This window comes from Eumetopias jubatus, unplaced genomic scaffold (genome assembly GCF_037043125.1).
Source record: "Eumetopias jubatus isolate StellerSeaLion01/CBP00866 unplaced genomic scaffold, mEumJub1_p1.0 scaffold_16, whole genome shotgun sequence".
Classification (NCBI taxonomy): domain Eukaryota; kingdom Metazoa; phylum Chordata; class Mammalia; order Carnivora; family Otariidae; genus Eumetopias; species Eumetopias jubatus.
The window spans coordinates 55,479,039-55,498,187 of record NW_028274822.1 but is presented as its reverse complement, the minus strand read 5'-3'; the positions used below and the strand labels follow the sequence as shown (position 1 = coordinate 55,498,187).

Below are 19,149 nucleotides of genomic sequence, written 5' to 3'. Positions count from 1 at the left end.
CTTCTCCTATCGTTAGATGAGGGAGAAGAGACTATCCTTCCTACTTTTCCAGGAATTTAAAATAAAATTTTAAAAAGGGAATCCAGAACACATCCCTATACAGTGCATGGATTGCTGTCCATATTCATCGCAAGACCATACCTCTTGTGCGTGTGGTGAAGATGCAGTTTTGTTGATAGCTGGATCTAATACAGTGGAGTCAGAGAGGTCCCTAGAAACCGTGATCCACCTTATGTTTTTCTGTTTCAGAGTGACGTGTAAAGTATGTATCAAATCAAAGGAATGGAGTGGATCCACAGCTCCTTGAGGAAAACTTGAGAAATTTATTAGCAAGTAAACCTGCAACATTTGAGGGGGATTTTAAAAACTGATAGGTTTTGCATTTGTGGGAATAAAGCACGGCCTTCATGCAAAAATAGGAGAAAAAAAAATCTAACACTCTAGATCTGGCCGGAGCAGATGATACCCACATGGTAGAAAAATATAAATAAATTGGTCATGAATGAATTTTGAAGATCAGAGCAGTTTTTGAAGAATTTTGAAACAAGAAATCAACCCCAGATGCTTTTATTTTGCTTGATTTTCTTTCCTATTAAGAAAAAATAATTCTCCATGCCGGGCACTGTGATATGTGCGGGGAATCCAGTCATGAGGTAAAGCTGCTTACCGGAGAAGCTAACGTTAACATGACTCAAATCGTACAGAAACCAGCCTAAAACTCTCACCCTGACCCACGTGGTGCAGGAGCTCTGTGAGCATGTCCACTGGGATTGGAGCTAGTCCTGAAGGTCAGGGATGGTGTCCTAGAGGAGGGCTTGAGAAGAAAAGTAAGAGACAGGCATGTAGCACATTCCAAGGCACAAAGATGGCTTGGGCAGACTTCGTTTGGCAGGAGGAAGCCTGGGAGGAGAAGGAGCTGAGGGAAGGCTGTCTGAAGGAGTGTGGAGGTGAGGGGGGGGTCTGTGGTGGGGAAGCTGAAGAGGCAGGCAGGGCATCCCAGGCTGCGATAGGGTCCTACCACCTTCACACTTGGGCTGGCTGTGTCCCAGAGCATCACTCACTTCTGAATCTGATAGTCAAACACTGGTCTTCCCACACGGAACACCTTCTCCCCCGAGATTTTTAACATAAAAACAGAAGTTAAATGTGATAATATCTCCCGGGTGAGCTCCTTGGAATTTGACTTCACATCCTACGATGCATCGTGGATCACAGGCGTTTTGCTCCTCATCTATCCTTGTTAAACCAGGTGAGTGTGAGTGGGGCTAGTTTAGAGTACCAACAGTAAAAGAAGGGGGAACAGCATCACGTGAGCCCCTGGGAACATCTCAAAGTCTCTCGGGCCCAGACCTCCCAGTTCAACCCCGAGTGCCAGTAAGCTCCAAAAAAGATAGCTGCTTTCTTGTGAGTTCAAGAAAAAGCGGAAAAATCGGAATGAGCACGTAGTATTTTACTCTTCGCTTGAATAGAATGTTTTTCATTTTCCTGTTTAAAAAAAAAAAAAAGGATGTTATAGTTGCTTATTAGAGCAAAAACCTGTATGTACCTACCCCAAAAGCAAGTTTTCTTGATTCAGTTTGCCAGATCATTTCAGTTTTTATGTGATTGTTATTTACTACCGTTTGCTAATACTACTTACTTTCTTTTTTAAACCACAAAACTTAAATAATCATCTTCGATTCAATGAACGGCAGTGACTAGCATTCTTTGGAGGCTAAATGAGCGCTTAGAACTGCTGCAGTGAAGGTGACCTCCTGTGCTTCTAGCTTTTCCTAACTCTGCAGACCCGAGGAGACGGGCTGTCTGGTCTGGGTCTAGAATTAGGACCAGACCTCCCTTCTTAACTGGGCTGAGCAGCTTCCTCCCCGCCCCCATTCACAGGAGTGGTGACTGACAGGCAAACAGGATTAGTGCTGGCCTTTGAGGATGGTGAGCTCAGGCAGTATGAAAGCAGGATGCCCCCGACAGAGGGTGTCAGAAAACAGTACCGACCTTTGACACGAAGAGCCAGCCATACCCCCGAGTGTGCTACATAGGTGGCATTACACATCAGAAAAAGTTGAAAGAAATGCATATAAAATCAAGATATTTAATGATTGAAAAGGTCCCCCCCCGCCACCTACTGGCTTCTAAGTACTAATCCAGATTACATGCTCACATGAAGACAAGACTGCTCTAAGTATCGCTTACAGTGAGATCATCTTACTTTTTCCAGAGGTTTATTCAAAGTTTATTATATGTCTTTCATACATTGTGAGATCATTTTAATTTATAAACTAAAATTTACCAAACTAAAAAAATAAACTAATATTTAACTGGTAAAATTATATCACATTTTACAATTATGTGAGTGGTTTATATAATAACACTGATACCCTTCCTCATCCTGCTTCCAGCCACGCCCTATTAATAGGCTAAAATAGTTGACAGAAGGGACACAGGTTCACTCACTACCCTATTTGTTGAAAGCAATGACAGTATGTTCCTACATTGTTTTGATCATTGATGCCTTCTAGATTTGAAAAGTTAGTGACCGTGCTGCACATGTATAGTCATTAAATTTATATTATTAAAATGTGTTTTCATTGTCAACATTTGCATTTGCTATGGCTGCTTATTTGACCACATGAATTATAAATCATGATTTGGGTTTTTCTTTGATTTTTTTTCCCCCCCAAGAATCATCTTAGGAAAGAGATTAAGTGCTTTCTCTTACAGGAAGGAATTCTCAAAGTTCCACACCATTCAGAATTAGACCCTATGGCTATTTTACATGATTCAGATGTGTTTCTCTTTCAGACATTCCTCTTTCTTAGGTCTCCTTTTCTGCATTTGTTTTGCACACTTTGGCTTAGTGACCTGAATCCTTAGCAGATTAACAGCAGGAAATGTTGTCTGATAGTTCACTGCCAACATCTCATATGTGTGATGTGAAACTCTTTGTAAAAAAAATGAGCCCGATGTTTTTGCTGGCCAAGAAGAAGCATGCTTCACTGGAAAGCTATTATCTACCACAGTGCATGTCTGTGAGCACAAAAGTCTGATTTCAAATAGAGGCTGAAATTGCTTCAACAAATGAAGGCAGAAACAGATTGTGGCTGAGTGAAAAAGGCCTCTTTTTTAAAAAGTGGAGAGGCTTCCTGTTCAGGAAAGGGACTCTTGTCACCAGTGTGCTAAAAGTATCTGTGTACTGAATCTCAGTCAAAACATAGGACAGCTCTGTTGCGTTTGAACAATTCATTCTGGTCTTGCCAGGACTATATGCCATGTGTATGGTTATATATAACTACCTTATGTTTTGGCCTAGCATACACCAAAATATGCCAGCATACCCAATATATATTAACCATTTTGTGTGTTGTCTGTATGTGATTATTGAATGTATGCTCAGTTTATGGATAATGATACTGTTTTTTAACAATTTCTCAGTTTCACCTATATGATGACATTTGTTTTTCACAAGAGAAACGGTATGATATCACTGCAGAAGGAATAGGCTTTCAACAGTATGTCAGTCTCTACACCAAATGTCAGCATGAGAAACCCCAAATGTACTGGGCTCCCTATCAAAAGGGTCTACTCATGGTCACCAGCATTCATTGACTATTGCTTTCCATGAGCTAGGCAGTAAGCTTTCCTATGTTCTGTCTTAAGTATCAGTATTATTTCCATTTTATGATGAAGGCAGTGAAGCTCAGAAAGGTTAATAACTTGTCTAACCTTACAGAGCCAGCCTCTGTAGAACCAGGATCCAGCCTCAGGACTGACTTAATATTCCTCACTCAGAACAGAACGGTAAGAAAAGAAACTTGAATAGGTTAGGGATGCCCACATTAAAGATGTTTCGATAATGCCAGATGAATTCTAATCTCTGGACAACCAAGACAGGGAAGGAAATCACCATTTTGTTTAAAAACTTACCAAGACCAGGAAGGAGTTTCATATTCACATTTTAACAGAACACTGCAGGTCATCATTGCTAACTTAACTAAGCAAGAATGTGGCAGAATAATTACTGATGGGGTGATTGTGATACAGTAATTGAGAAGCGTTGGTTAGAACGAGATAACCATCATGGCTTGCTGAGAAAGCTGACTGCTCGTGGATTTAAAGAAAGGCTGGCAATATATGCAGCATCTGGACAGAAGAAATTTTGTGTCAGCCCTCTCTGAGAATACTGCCTGAATCACATGTGGGATCAGTACAAAAGCTGGAAGAGCCCATGAAATCCTGCTCTGAGGGAACAGATTCTGGCAGTAGCAATGTGGATAATACTTAACTAATTACTAAACTGGGCATTGAATGTACCTGTAAGCCAGGAAGCCCAAAAAGGAAGTAGATGCACATAAGGCAGCTGGTGTCATCTCTTGGTTCTTAGACCTTCCCAGCCACACATCTCTCGAAAGGGTTTATAGACTGTTGCCATCCACCAGACACCATAATCTTTTATTCCTGCATTGACTGCAGCCTCTTGGTATTTTCCAGGTGTGGATTAAAAAAAAAAATCCATTCCCCACTTATATTTCAGGGCAGACAGTGTCAGAGTGTTTTTCTATCAAGAGTTCAAAAGAAAAAAAGGAAAACCCAGGAAAAGCTGACTTATGTAGAGTCCAGGTCTGATTTGGGCTCAAGACCTGGCCTAGCTGGCTGAGCATTTCAGATGGTCCTGAACCTTGGGTAAGTTGTGATGCAGTCAGTTAGAAATAAAGAGAATTCTAATTGACCTTTGGAAGGAAGGGAAATAGAAAAGCATTCAGTGCAGAAAAATGCAATTAGGGAAGGAAGCATGAAAAAAAAAAAAAGATGGGATTTTGCTTCAAGGTTAATCCAAGATTATATGAGGGAAAATTATTCAAATCATGCCATTAGCACTTAACCGGGCACATATGTTGAATGCCTGCTGTATGGGGAACAGTGTATCAGGAACATTAAAAAGATGGACAGTTTGCTGTCTTTGGGAGCAGAAATACAAGTTCACAACATATAACAATACATGGAAGAATTTAATTTCCAAAAGAAAATCAGTGGTCTATTTGAGGAAGATGTATGGTAGAAAGAATAAAGTACTTCTAGCATTGACACACCTTCAAATTTCAAAATAGCTAAAATGAGGTACAAAAGTGTCAGTTTTCCTAAAAGTTCTCAATATCAGACATTGTCCCTTATGTTAACACAAATGGTTTTAAGCCTAAGCCGATACAAGAGGATCCCCCCCTACCCAATTTTTCAGTGCGGTAGTTTAAAGAAATGCATATATAAATTCTGAGGAGACTTAAAGTACGTGCACACCCTGGTGCCGGTTTGGTCCCCATCCCCTTCCTGAGAAAGAGGGACTGATGATGAGCTCCTGTCTCAGGCAAAGCAACTCGCCCTGCCTCATTTTCTTCATGATTGTGCAGCTTCAGAGAGGTAATAACCATAACCATCTTCCCAAGGGAGGAGATTATATTTGACTAAGCCAATTTCTCTAATTTCAGCGTTTAGCCTTTGCTGGAGGAGAGCTTCACTCGGGCTGATTCATAGCTTTTTGAGACTGAAGCAAAAAACAAATCCTGTGTGTCTCGCGCGAGACTTTAGTCTGTGCTTCCTGCTTGGGCGCACGTGGTCTCAAGCACAGGTTAAGAACTGCCTTCCGGAGACTGGAGCATCACGGCCATGCTCATTTCAGGGAACACCTGCAGAAGTAGCTGTTTGCAGGTCACCTGAAGGTCATGCGTGAGGAGCTCCTCACTTGGCCTTTCCCAGGGCTCAGGGCTGTGTGTTTGCTCCTCCCAGTCACCGCCCTCACCTGAGAGGGAAGCGGTAGTGCCTCTGCCCTATTGCAAAAGGGGAAACCAAGACCTTTGTTAACCTACCTGGGCTTAGTCTTTAGTAATGTGGCAGGTTCTTGAGTAAAAGTTTATATTTAGCTCAAAAGGGAAAATGCCATCCTTTAAAAATCAACTCAAACATTTCTATTTTGCATATTTTATGCATGGCTTAAAATGCAAGTTTGTCTTCCTAATAGTTTTGTGGTTTATCATTTCTCATTTGCATCGTTTTATTTCAGCATTTGGCTGGTTTATCATTTCTTCCTTTTTTTGGTTTTTCATTTCTTGAGAACGTAATTTCTTAAGAACTTACATTTCTTAAGAAAATATGTTGGATTAGATTTTAATTGTGTATATACATAAATTTTATCATAATGCAGCTATGAGTGTCAGTATAAGAGGCCTAGAAGAAACTGCTTTGGGGCTAAACTCAATCTGAAAAAGTTACCCATTTACTCAAAAAAAGAAAAATTGCTTTAGAGTCCTCATATTTAAGAGTTTGGGGTCATAAAAATAATTTAACTTAAAGTGAACATTTCATCTATGCCTACATGAATCGCCTGGGAATCTTGAAAACATAAATGCCTTGGGCCCAGCTTCAGAAATTTTGGTTTGATGAGATGGGTTTCTGGGTGTTGGCATTTTTTAAATACTCCAGGATCCATGGTTGAAAACCATGAGTTTAAAATATTGCTTCTACAACATTGGTTATGATATGCTAGTGAAAAGAAAATTTTCATGAAGCTTTATCAAGTTACCTTTTTAATCTCTTAACAGTATTTGACCAAAATGAGACTCTATAAAAGATAAATACAGGAGGCATGATGCCTCTAGGGAATGTCTTTTTTTTATAGTCAGTAGGGATGTAAGGTACCTGCAGAGAGAGACAGCTGTGATATAAGGCAGGATATGGGAAGTGCCCCCTTCGTGCTATGTAATGCCATGATGCCCAAAGGGCAGAGAGAGAGACAGACAGAAATCACTTGTGGCCAGGAGAACAGGAAATGCTTTAAAGAAGTGGCACTGGAGAAGCCTCATGAAGATGAGTGAGACTTAACAGGCAGGAGGCAAGGTAGAGCAGATGGGGACATTGAGAGCATCAGAATGGGGAGTGGCTGAAATGAAACACATCAAACCTGTTTAAATCCATGAGTTCATAGTGATCATATAAAACAAAATTTCTAGTTGGTGACATTGGATGGATGATGCTGGAGAGGACCTCATTATCTTAAAATTGGATAAAGGAGAAAAGGAGTGAGCATTGATCCTGACTTTCATCAGCAAACTGTGTTTATGCAACAAATAACACTGACAGAGAAGTATCTCCTCATAGACATACTCCAACTAATAAATGCAGGAGGCATGATTAGGATTCAAATATGCTCATCTGGCAACCTCAAATTAATGGATCTAGGGTAGTGATCATCAGTGACTGCCAGTATCTCTCTCTCTCTCTCACACACACACACACACACACACACACACACAAAGTAAGCGTCATTTGATGCCTCCTGATGAAATTGTACAGCATCACTCAGTGGAAAACAGTCAAACCAGAATCAGATCAGGCTTCTAGATGTAACTGCCAGGTTTCAGGAAATACAGGAGACAGGGGAACACATTAAATTATACCATGGAGATGCAGACAGTAAGGTCTAGACTGAGAGACCTCTACAGGAAATTGACCTGGTCTCTTAAATTAATTTCAAGGATAAAACCAAGATAAATGGAGAACTTGCAGATTGAGGCTAAAGAGATACGTCAGCTACTTGTAGTTGTGTGGACTTCCCAAACTGAGAAAGAAACCAAAATCTTTGAAACCGTCGGGGAAATTAAAGTACAGACAATCTCTGACTTAAGGTGGTTAATTTAACTTACAATTTTTTGACTTCATGATGGTGCGAGAAAATGACACGCGTTCAGTAGAAACCGTACTTCAGATTCTGAGTTTGGATCTTCTCCTAGGCTAGCGATCTGTGGTAGATACTTGCCCATGATGCTGGGCCCAGGCAGCAGCTACAGCTCCCAGGCAGCCGGCCCAGCATGAGGGTAAACAACCGATACATTTAGGGCCATTCTGTTTGTCACTTTCAGCACCCTATTCACAGAACTACCTGAGATAATGCAATACTGGATTATAGAATAGGCATTGCGTTAGATGATTCTGCCCAGCTCTAGGCTAATGTGAGTGTTGTGAGCACGTGTAAGGTAGGCTAAGCTGAGCTATGACATTTGGTAGGTTAGCTGCATTAAGTGCATTTTTATTTTTATTTTTTAGATTTTACTTATTTATTTTACAGAGAGAGACACAGCCAGAGAGGGAACACAAGCAGGGGGAGTGGGCTTAGGGAGAAGCAGGCTTCCTGCCGAGCAGGGAGCCCAATGCAGGGCTCGATCCCAGGACCCTGAGATCATGACCTGAGCCGAAGGCAGACGGTTAACGACTGAGCCACCCACGCGCCCCTTAAATGCATTTTTAACTTAGGACATGTTCTTTTTTTTTTTAACTTAGGATATTTATTTTTCTTTTTTAAATTTAGGATATTTTCAACTTACACTCAGTTTATGGGGTGCAACCTCACTGTAAACTGAGGAAGATCTGTACTGATTAGATATTTGATGATATTAAAGACATTGCTAGTTTTGTTTAGATGTGATAAAGGTATTGAGATTACATTTTTTTTTAAAGATTTTATTTATTTGAGAGGGAAAGAGGGAGAGTGGGGAGGAGCAAAGGGGGAGGGAGAGGGTCCATGCTGAGCACGGAGCCCAACGCCAGGCTCGATCTCAGGACCCTGAGATGATGACCTGAGCCAAACCCAAGAGTCAGGCACTCAACCAACTGAGCCACCCAGGTACCCCGAGATTACATTTTTTAAATTTTTTCATTGTTATGTTAATCACCATACATTACATCATTAGTTTTGGATGTAGTGTTCCATGATTCATTGTTTGTGCATAACACCCAGTGCTCCACGCAGAACGTGCCCTCTTTAGTACCCATCACCAGGCTAACCCATCCCCCCACCCCCCTCCCCTCTAGAACCCTGTTTGTTTTTCAGAGTCCATTGTCTCTCATGGTTCGTCTCCCCCTCCGATTCCCCCCCCTTCATTCTTCCCCTCCTGCTATCTTCTTCTTTTTTTTTTTCTTAACATATATTGCATTATTTGTTTCAGAGGTACAGATCTGTGATTCAACAGTGTTGCACAATTCACAGCACTCCGAGATTACATTTTTAAAAAGAGTAGAGTTACATACTAAGACATAAAGAGATAAAATTATTGCTGAAATGCTTCAGAATAACCAGGGGAAGGATGAATTGAGTGGAAATCCAGATGACCCAAGGTTGTGGTCTTCAGAAGGTATTTGTTGAAATTGGGTAACAAGTTTGCAGGGCTTCGTTCTTTTGTCCTCTCTACTTCTGTATATGTTTGAAATCCCTCATACTAAAGCATTCAAAATTAATTTTTTAAAGTTACTCTTCTGGGGCACCTGGGTGGCTCTGTCATTAAGCGTCTGCCTTCGGCTCAGGTCATGATCCCGGGGTCCTGGGATCGAGCCCCACATCGGGCTCTCTGCTCCACAGGAAGCCTGCTTCTCCCTCTCCCACTCCCCCTGCTTGTGTTCCCTCTCTGGCTGTGTCTCTCTCTGTCAAATAAATAAAATCTTTAAAAAAATAAAAAAATTAAAAAATAAAATTATTCTTCTAATGTACAAATAAAATTAACAAATTTTATTACAGACTTGCCAGGTGATACTGGTTGATGAGCAGTACATTGAAAACCAATGTTTTACAGACAGTATTGTTAAACATATTGAATGACCTTTGACTTGTGGGAAGTTTCATTGATGCTACAGAAAAGCTTACTTCGTTTGCTGTGTTTGAGTGGTGATGGTGGATGTATCCTCCTGAATTTAGTGCCCGAAGCAAGCCCAGCCTCTGACCTTAGCTATTCCATCATCTTGTTGTTCATAGTTTGGATTCCCTAATTGTGTGATGCAGATCTTGAGCAATTACTCAACCGTCACCCAGCTTCTGTTCATTACCAGATCATATTGGGTTTGCTTGCAGGCACTTTAGACTCGGGGTTCCTGGTGTGTATGTACATAGGATGAGAAGCATAGCAGCTTTTCCTCGAATGATTTCACTTTTATCATTGGTATGTGTTGCGACTAAAGTTTTTTATTTCTCCAACATGTTTGCTCTCAATAAAAATTTTAAATTTTCATTTACTCATGATAAAAGTAAAATCATTTGGAGCTTAACTCTATTAATCTTTTTAAGTATTTAATAAATTATTAACAATTTAAGACATTAAGTATTTTTGTCAGTGTTCCTCTTTTTAATTAATATACCTTTTTTTGAGCAGTTTTAGGTTTACAGAAAAATTAAGCAGAAAGTACAGAGCCTTCTCATATAACCCCCTCAAACTCCCTTCTCCCGCCCCCCTTCCGTATTTTCAACATTTTATATCCGTGTGCTACATTTATTGTAATTACTGAAACAATGTTGATACATTTTATTAGAGTCCATAGTGTACATTAAATTTCACTCTGTACATTTCATGGGTTTGGACAAATGTATAATGACATATATCCACCATATAGTACCATTCAGGGTAGTTTTATTATGCTAACAATCCTTTGTTCTCCACCTGTTGACCTCTCCCTCTTCCCTAACCCCTGGGAACCACTGATCTTTTTCCTGTCTCCATAGTTTTGCCTTTTCCAAAATGTCATATAGCTGGAATCATACCTACAGCCTTTTCAGATTGTCTTCTTTCACTTAGTAATAGGTATTTGAGGTTCTGCCATGTCTCCTCATGGCTTGATAGTTCATTTCTTTTTAATGTGAATAATATCCCATTTTCTAGATTGTAACATAGTTTATTTATCCATTCACCTACTGAGACACATTTTGGTTGCTTCCAAGTTTTGGCAGTGTTGCATAAAGCTGCCAAAAGTATCTACGTGCAGGTTTTTGTATATACATAAATTTTCACCTCCTTTGTACCAAGGAGTATGATGACTGGATCATATATTAAAAGTATATTTAGTTTTGTAAGAAAGTGCTAGACTGTCTTCCAAAGTGGCTCGCCATTTTGGATTTCTATCAGCAAGGAATAAGACTTCCTATTGTTCCACATCCTTGCCAGCAATTAGTGTTGTCTGTGTTTTGAATTTTAGCCATTCTAATAGGTGCATAGGGTTGCCTTGTTCTTTTAATTTGCAGTTCTCTAATGGTATTTGATAAACATCTCTCCACATGTTTTTCTGACATCTGTATGTCTTCGGTGAAGTATCTGTTGAGATCTTTTGCACGGTTTTTAATTTGGTTGTTTTCTTATTGTTGAATTTAAGAGTTCTTTGTGTATTTTGAGTACATTCCTTTATCAGATAGGTCTTTGCAAATATTTTGTCCCATTCTGTGGCTTGTCTTTTCATTCTCTTAAAGTTTTTCTCTTTTGACACACTTTTCCTAACATTCAACACTGTCATGAGTCAGTATGGAACATTTTTAAATTAAAATCGTTAAGGAGAGTTCATATTGCTTGGGGGATTTACCATTCTTTAGATATTTAAATTCTTTGTTGGACTGTAATATCCCCATTTACTTTATCAGAAACAGAAACCTAATTTTTTAGTGGAGAAAAGAGGGCAGAAAGAATGTGGTCTATCACATTTGTTTGTTACTCTAGGAAAGCAAAATCGACTTTTCTAGATGTTCAGAGATTAATAGTGAATGGTATATATGAACTATCAATGTCCTTGAGTCAGAGATATGACTTAACTCACATGAAACAGCAAACAAGACTAAAAATTATTATCTTCTCTGGCTAGGTAAATTATCTGTTAATTTAGAAAAACCTCTGTCAACATTGTTTACTCAGTTCTTGACTCATTATGGCTATAATATAAACATGCCCAATGACAGTAAAGTACCTAGATTTGATCACTTAATGAATATTGTGTCTTCAGCAACCAAATATTTAAATTCTTTAAAAGTTTCAGTCTGATTATTGAGCTTTAGTCAACTACGTTAGATGTTGTTACCTAAAGATACACAGATGTTGGTAAGTAGAAATAATTGCCTTAAAAAGTTGAATAGTGTGCAAAAAAAATAATAATCTGAGTTAGAAGAATCAAGAATTTGGGAGAGTTCGGAGTGATGCTATCTAGGGCTGGGAAATAGATCCAACTCCAACCACTGGCAGTCTTTATCATCACATGGGCAGAAGGGTGCTGAAGCCACATCCAGGCTCCATGAGAAAGAGCCTTGTAATCGTTAATAATGTTTGCCGTGACTCAGGGGACCCAGTCATAGCCTCAAGCCCATGACAGCCTTGCTCCATAGAATCTTACATCGTCACTCCAGGATGAGAAAATGAAGACCTAAGTAATTTAAAAGGCTTTTCCAGTGTCATCCAGCTAGCTGGTGGTTGTGGTGATACTTAGCAGGTAGGAATTTTATTGTTTACATATAACCATCTACGGTAGATCCTGGACTACTCATCTTGGTTCTTAGGGGGAAAAAACAAACTTCGGTGTGAAGAATGGACCACTATGTAATTGTCTTAAGAACTGTTTGTAGTGTTCAAAATATGTTTAAAATATTTAGTAAGAAAAAATCTGGTCTATTCAAGAGAGAGCTACAAATCATTAATAGAAATCAAATTGTGAGAAGCCAGAAAAGTACGATCTAGTTAGTACAGTGGTCTGTGCTTGAGCTAGTCCATGCCACCTGTTAGACGAAGGGAAGAACACAGCAGCCAGGAGACAGCTAATTAAAACAATGCCCAAGGCAGCCTGCTGCATATTCAGAAAGAATTCTACAGTTGAGGGGCTGCTGGGTCAGAGAATAGAGAAGACTTTACTTATTTATATTTGTTTTGTTTTGTTTTACTTTTACTCATTGAGAAAGTACTTGGGCCAGACACTGGTGTTTGTTTGGGTATGTACGGGGGGTGGTGTACATGTGTATAAATATTGTAGTCTAGCTAAAGCAGTTAGGTAGTAAGCAGGTAATTAATATCTAAAGAAAGATCAGGACATGTTAATACTGAACTGCTTATTGGCATCATGAGGAGTTGTTTATTTGCTCCAACAGCAAAAATGCATACATAGTAAGTTCTACGTTACGGATCCTGCTACTTGTTGGTCACCTGGGCTATAATAGCTAATGTTTATGGAATACTTGGTATGTGCCATCACTGGACCCAAGTTTGAATACTTTGTTTTATTTTAATGTCATCCATTCCAAAGAAGAAAGTAGTTTCATACCCATTTTACAGAGGGAAAAACAGAGAGGTTCACATAGCCGCAAAGAACATAGTGAAGATTCAAACCCAGGTTGATCTGCTAAAGCCACCACTCCGTGATTACATAATACTGCCTCTCTCATCTGACTTCTCTGAACCTCTGTGTTCTTCTCTGTAAACGAAAGATAATACCAGTAGAAGACATCGGAAGAAGCAACTTTTTTAATGAAAACTTTATAATCTGTTAAACATTATTCAGATGTGATAAGCTGTTATTTACAAATAAAAGATTTAAACTGGTGAGCAGCATTTCATGTCCTACCACTTATTCATATCCATTGAACAATGTTATTATGTAGTTTTGCTAATACGTAATTTATTTTCATTCATTATTAAACTTTTTTCAAACACATCATTGATGATTTAGCTAGCTACAATTTAGGCTTTACTTTTCTATCATAGATTTATTTTTTTTCCTAAATAGTCATGCTTCAGGGGGCTGAGCAATTAACTTCCAATATAATTACAGTTGCATAATAATACACACCACTTACAAGTTTCTGAATACTTATTATTTTGGCATGCACATTGTCTATCAATTTTTATATCTCTCATTGTTATTACATTAAATCTTAAAGACAAATATGCTTACTGTATTAGGTGTGAAGTGTTGTTACGATACAGACAAAACATGGCTTAATTTAATTGTTGCCAGACCATCCATCTCAGTCCCCAAGGCCAGATTGAAAGACCTTTGAAGGAGTCCATGAAAACGTGATACTGGGTATTACAGTAAATTAAGCTGATAGATTTTTGTTCCTCAGATGACTGCCTTTTTCTTTTCTGCAAGTGACGGCGTTATGGTAAAAAATGTAGCATGAATATCTATATCTTATATTTATAAATGATAACTAAAATCTTTAAACTTAACATTTTATGTCTAATAGGATTTCTTCAAAAGAAATAAAGAGAAAGTTGAACACTGTAATACAAAACTGAAATTTGTGACCAAAAATAAACTAATGAAGTTAACTGAATTTCTAAGTAAGGGTTGGAATAGAAAGTCTTCAGGGGAAGTCTGCCTAAGCCAAGGAATAGGCTTGATTCTTCCCAGGCTCCAAATCTGGTCACGTGGGGACCGAGTTAGGGCATTCTGAAACACAGCTTTTGCTGGTCCTTTGTATTCTTTGACTCTCAAGATTTTTATATTTCACAAGATGTTTCAGACTTCCAAGCCCCGTATCATTTACTCAGATACTTCTGTTTAGAAATCATCCACTCGGGTGCCTGGGTGGCTCAGTCAGTTAAGCATCTGCCTTTGGCTCAGGTCATGGTCACAGGGTCCTGGGATCCAGTCCCACATCGAGCCTGCTTCTCCCTCTCCTTCTGCCACTCCCCCTGCTTGTGTTCCCCCCACCCCCTCCCAAATAAATAAAATCTTTAAAAATAAAAAATTAAAAAAATCATCCTCGGGTTGCTTGTACTTACTCAGTGGCACAGGTGAGTTTTGGTTTGTCTGTTGATTGTAAGGACGGGGTTTTGTAGGTGTCAGCCCACTTTATTGAACCTTGAAGTTGCAGCAGGCAGTATGTTAAATTTTACCCGTTTTTATCCGTGGCAACTGAGAAAACTATGTGTGTTGACTTGTTCTGTTCTGTTTTCCACAGAAACGCTCCAGAGGCCAGGTGCTGTTTGATAAAGTATGTGAACATCTGAATTTGCTGGAAAAAGACTATTTTGGGCTTACGTATCGAGATGCTGAAAACCAGAAGGTGAGTGATTAAAAGCAACGCAAACGTATGTCTCAAACTACTCATTACTGTAAGAAAGGGAATGAAAACTGAATTGGTAAATCATTTTCTCTGCTTCCACTCCTATATTTACTCCTTTGAGTCCCTAAATGCTGTTAATCACCTTACTTCTTTATGAAAGATATTGACGACTTCCTTTAATCTTGAATATTCTGGAAAGAGTAAATCCGTATTTCATGAGTGAGTTATTTATGGTTCTAGGAGAGCATTTTATATGGTTCTTTTCTTGGATGATATATTTCAGTGGATTTGAGCCCATGAAAATCAAATACATTGATACTTACATAGAATACATGTTCCCTGACTGCTGTCCGGTTCTTAATTCATCTTAGTATGCTTTCATATACTTACAAAAATCAGAATATGACATGGGTTGTTTGCTGACCAGACCCTTGTCTAATGTATTCAGCAGGTACTTAATGTTTAATGTAATACTTCTATAGACTCTTACACCTGAGTAAAGCAGTCTCTTTGGGGCTTTGCCTCACTAATGCCCACAGCTACCTGAAAAATAAAGAAGAGGAAACGTTTCCTTTGTGTTCGTGCTAGGAACTAAGTCACAGAAATTTTGCTCATAGATGTTATTTGTTTTGATGTTGGGCAATGAATCATGTTTAATACCTACTCAATTCACTGAACAATGTCTAACTTTGTTATTAAACATCTGAGTTTTCTGATGAGGAAAATCATAAATCTCAAGCAGGTATTCATTTGTTAGGCAATTGCCTAAGAATCTATAATCACAGAAGTCTCTTTGTGGGCCTGAATGGCTAGGATGTCAGTGGACATCGTGTATCTTTAATTTATTCTAGTAACTTCTTTGAACATAGAATCCACTATTTTTTTCCCTCCTCTGTTGCTGTACTAGCTCAAATCTTTGAAGGTGCTGTTGTAAAAGAAAAGAATTTTGTCACACGTGAATTGTGCATGCACACACACATTTTCTCATTAGACTCATTAGACTCCCAGCTGTGGGGGAAGGATCCAGCTTGGAGGGCCTGCCACCATGCACTTTCAAATACGCTTTAGTTCATGATCATCATCCAGTTATTTTTATTCTTCTCTGGTTCAAATTCAAACTGTCATTTCCTTTTCAGAATTGGCTGGACCCTGCTAAGGAAATAAAAAAACAGATTCGAAGTAAGTTCTTTTGGATTATTTTGCATGGTAGTGTGAAGATTTTTAAGAGAGCCGGATTGTCTGAATTGGTGGCCCATACCCACATGGCTAGTGTGAATACAGTCTTTTTAAAAAGACAGAGTAAGCTCTCAGATTTTATATTTGACAGGTTGGTCTAGCTTAAATCTCATTTTTAATCATCACAGCTTGGGAATGAAATGATTATGACATTTGACCTATTCCCCCTGCTTGCACCCAGAATGTGCAATATGATTTAATCAAGTGATGCTCCAGTTGGCAGTCAGCCATTTAAAAGCTCCCAACTTAATTATTAATGTTAAATTAAGCCTAACTGCCACAAAAGTAGAAAAGTCAAGCTAAAGGTAATAATTCTTGAATGGTTTAGAAAAGGAATAACAAGTCAGATTGAAGTTTACTATCTGGTAACAACCTCTTTCCTTGGTCCCTAAAGGCAAGTTAAGAAATGCATGTTTCCTAACAATTGCAAGGGCAATTCACAAAACTGAAAGACAGGTAGCTAGTGAGTATGAGACAAGTTGCTGAATCTTACTAACCATTAAATGCAAATTAAAACAAGACACCATTTTTCATGTATTCGGGTTAACAGATTTTAAAGTTTATTAATGCACTACACTAACAACTATGGACACAGCTGGTAGAAGTATAAATTGGTACAATCCTTTAAGAGGGTACTCTGTCAGTATTTATTAAAATTTAAAATGTGCTTATTCTTTGACCCCTAATTTTACTTGTACAGATTCATCCAGCATATGTATTAGAGGGAAAAATATGTGTATGTGTACATGCATGAAAGTTGGTTATAATATTTGCAATAGCAGAAAACTAGAAGTAACTTAAATATCCATTTATAAAGAACTGATTAAATCAGCCATGGAATAACAATACCTTGAAATACTAAGCTAAGTATTTCAACTATTAATAGAATCAAATAGAATGTGTCTTAGTTGTCATTAGTGAGACAAGTGACATTTGTTTAAGTTATGCATATATATGTATATAAAGAAATATATACACACATATATATACATATGCATACATACATACATACATATATATGTAATAAATTTTGGAAGAGCACAAAAGGTCAATAGTAAATACCTCCAGAAGTGGCACCATAGTATAGGGGGTTGAGAAAGAGGAATTATTTTTATTTTTATTTTTAACCCTTTTCTGTAGCTCTTTTACCATAGACATGGATAATCTTTATAATTGTAAATAACTAATTTTTTAAAGCAATTTATTTTTTGTCAATAAAATTGGTAAATTTTTTCAAACAACTAATTCTAGTTGAAGAATAAATTTAAAACCAATTCATTAATAAGAATGTTATGGCCATGGAAGTTTTCAACAGTTTCCTGTTAAAAAAGAGCAAGTATTTCCATTGTCTTTGAATATGCTGAGATATCAAAATACATTGAGTACTAATAAAAAGTAATTAGTAGTGAGCAGTTTGAAATGGTTTAATAGTAGATAATATCTCAAAAAAAGCCACTCTACTTCTAGATATTACACAGACTGATGATTCTCTATACAACTAAAACATCTTTACCATATATTTTTTAAAGATTTTATTTATTTATTTGACACACAGAGAGGGGTGGGAGAGAGCAAGCCCAAGCAGGGGGGAGTGGCAGGCAGAGAGAGAAGCAGGCTCCCTGCTGAGTGAGGAGCCCGATGTGGGGCTCAATCCCAGGACCTTGGGATCACGACCCAAGCCAAAGGCAGCCACTTAACCAACTGAGCCACCCAGGTGCCCCTCTTTACCATATTTATGAGAGAAATTTGATAATCAAGTTTGATAGAAATAAATTGGGACTGAAACCAGGGACAGCTCCAGTTGTGAAAACACTCCTTCTTTTTGTTCCAAGAGTCCTAATAAAAAAATGTAAGATGATGAATATGTTCTAAGAATCCTTCTGTGGAGTTACTGAAAGCAGATGTGTTGAATATATATCCTAACATATTGTGTGCATAAAGTCCTCTGTATTCACCTAATTAATGAAATGCTGTTTCTTACTTGGGTGATTTATAATTGCAAAGCCCTTTGAAAATATATTAAAAATTCAGGGATAAATCACAATATTGGTGGAAGAAAAGCTATATTAATGTCAGTTTTCTTATCTGTTGTTAATGGAATTCTTTTTTTTTCTCCCCTCAACTTCCCATTTATCCTATCTCTACCTTCTGTGGGCCCAATCTCACGACCCTGAGCTGAAACCAAGAGTTGGATGCTTAACCAGCTGAGCCACTCAGGCGCCCTTCCTACCTTCCTTTCTAAGAGAAGAAAGAGGACAATCAGAACATGAGATTTAAAGGATATTTTCATCATGTAGATTAGGCAGTATCTGTGATTGCAACATAAAGAGAACTAAGTGGCAATCCTGCAAATAATGGAGGAAACAAGGACAATTGGAATTTTTTAATTGAATTTGGTATTTTTATCTATATTCGTTGTTTCCCATGCACCCACATGCCCTCTTTCCACAAAATTTACATTCTACCAAGGCAGAGAACTGTTATATCTAATGGAATTATTGTACCATCACCTCCTTTTCCTAAATATAAATGATTACAGGGAAATGCAGATCAAAACCACAATGAGATATCACTTTACCCCTGTCAGAAAGGCTAATATCAAAAAGACAACAGGAGCACCTGGGTGGCTCAGTCTGTTAAGCGTTCAATTCTTGATTTTGGCTCAGGTCACCATCTCAGGGTCGTGAGATCGAGTCCCAAGTTGTGCTCCACCCTAGGCGTGGAGCCTGCTTAAGATTCTCTATCTTCCTCTCCCTCTGCCCCTTCGCCCCCACCCCCCCACCAACAAACAAGTGTTGGTGAGGATGTGGAGAAAAGGAACCCTTTTGCAGTACTGGTGGGAATGTAAGTCGGTGTACCCATTATGGAAAACAGTATGGAGATTCCTCAAAAAATTAAAAATAGAAATACCATATGATCTAGTAATTCCACCACTGGATATTTACCCAAAGAAAACTGAAATACTAATTTAAAAAGATGTATGCACCCCTGTGTTTATTGCAGCATTATTTACAATAACCAAGATAATGGAAGCAACCCAAGTATCAATAGATGAATGGATAAAGAAGATG

The 19,149-nt window shown here is 38.4% G+C and overlaps 1 protein-coding gene across 5 annotated transcripts in view; it reads left to right on the top strand.

The window, feature by feature from the left end:
- The window catches only part of EPB41L3 (erythrocyte membrane protein band 4.1 like 3), a 148,750-nt gene that overhangs the window by 83,676 nt on the left and 45,925 nt on the right, over positions 1-19,149 (top strand). For all 5 annotated transcript variants that reach the window (XM_088019619.1, XM_028123935.2, XM_088019618.1 and 2 more), the window contains exons 4-5: positions 14,738-14,842; positions 15,979-16,021. In XM_088019619.1, the coding sequence (XP_087875745.1) occupies positions 14,738-14,842; positions 15,979-16,021 (148 nt within the window). The remainder of the gene's footprint in view (positions 1-14,737; positions 14,843-15,978; positions 16,022-19,149) is intronic.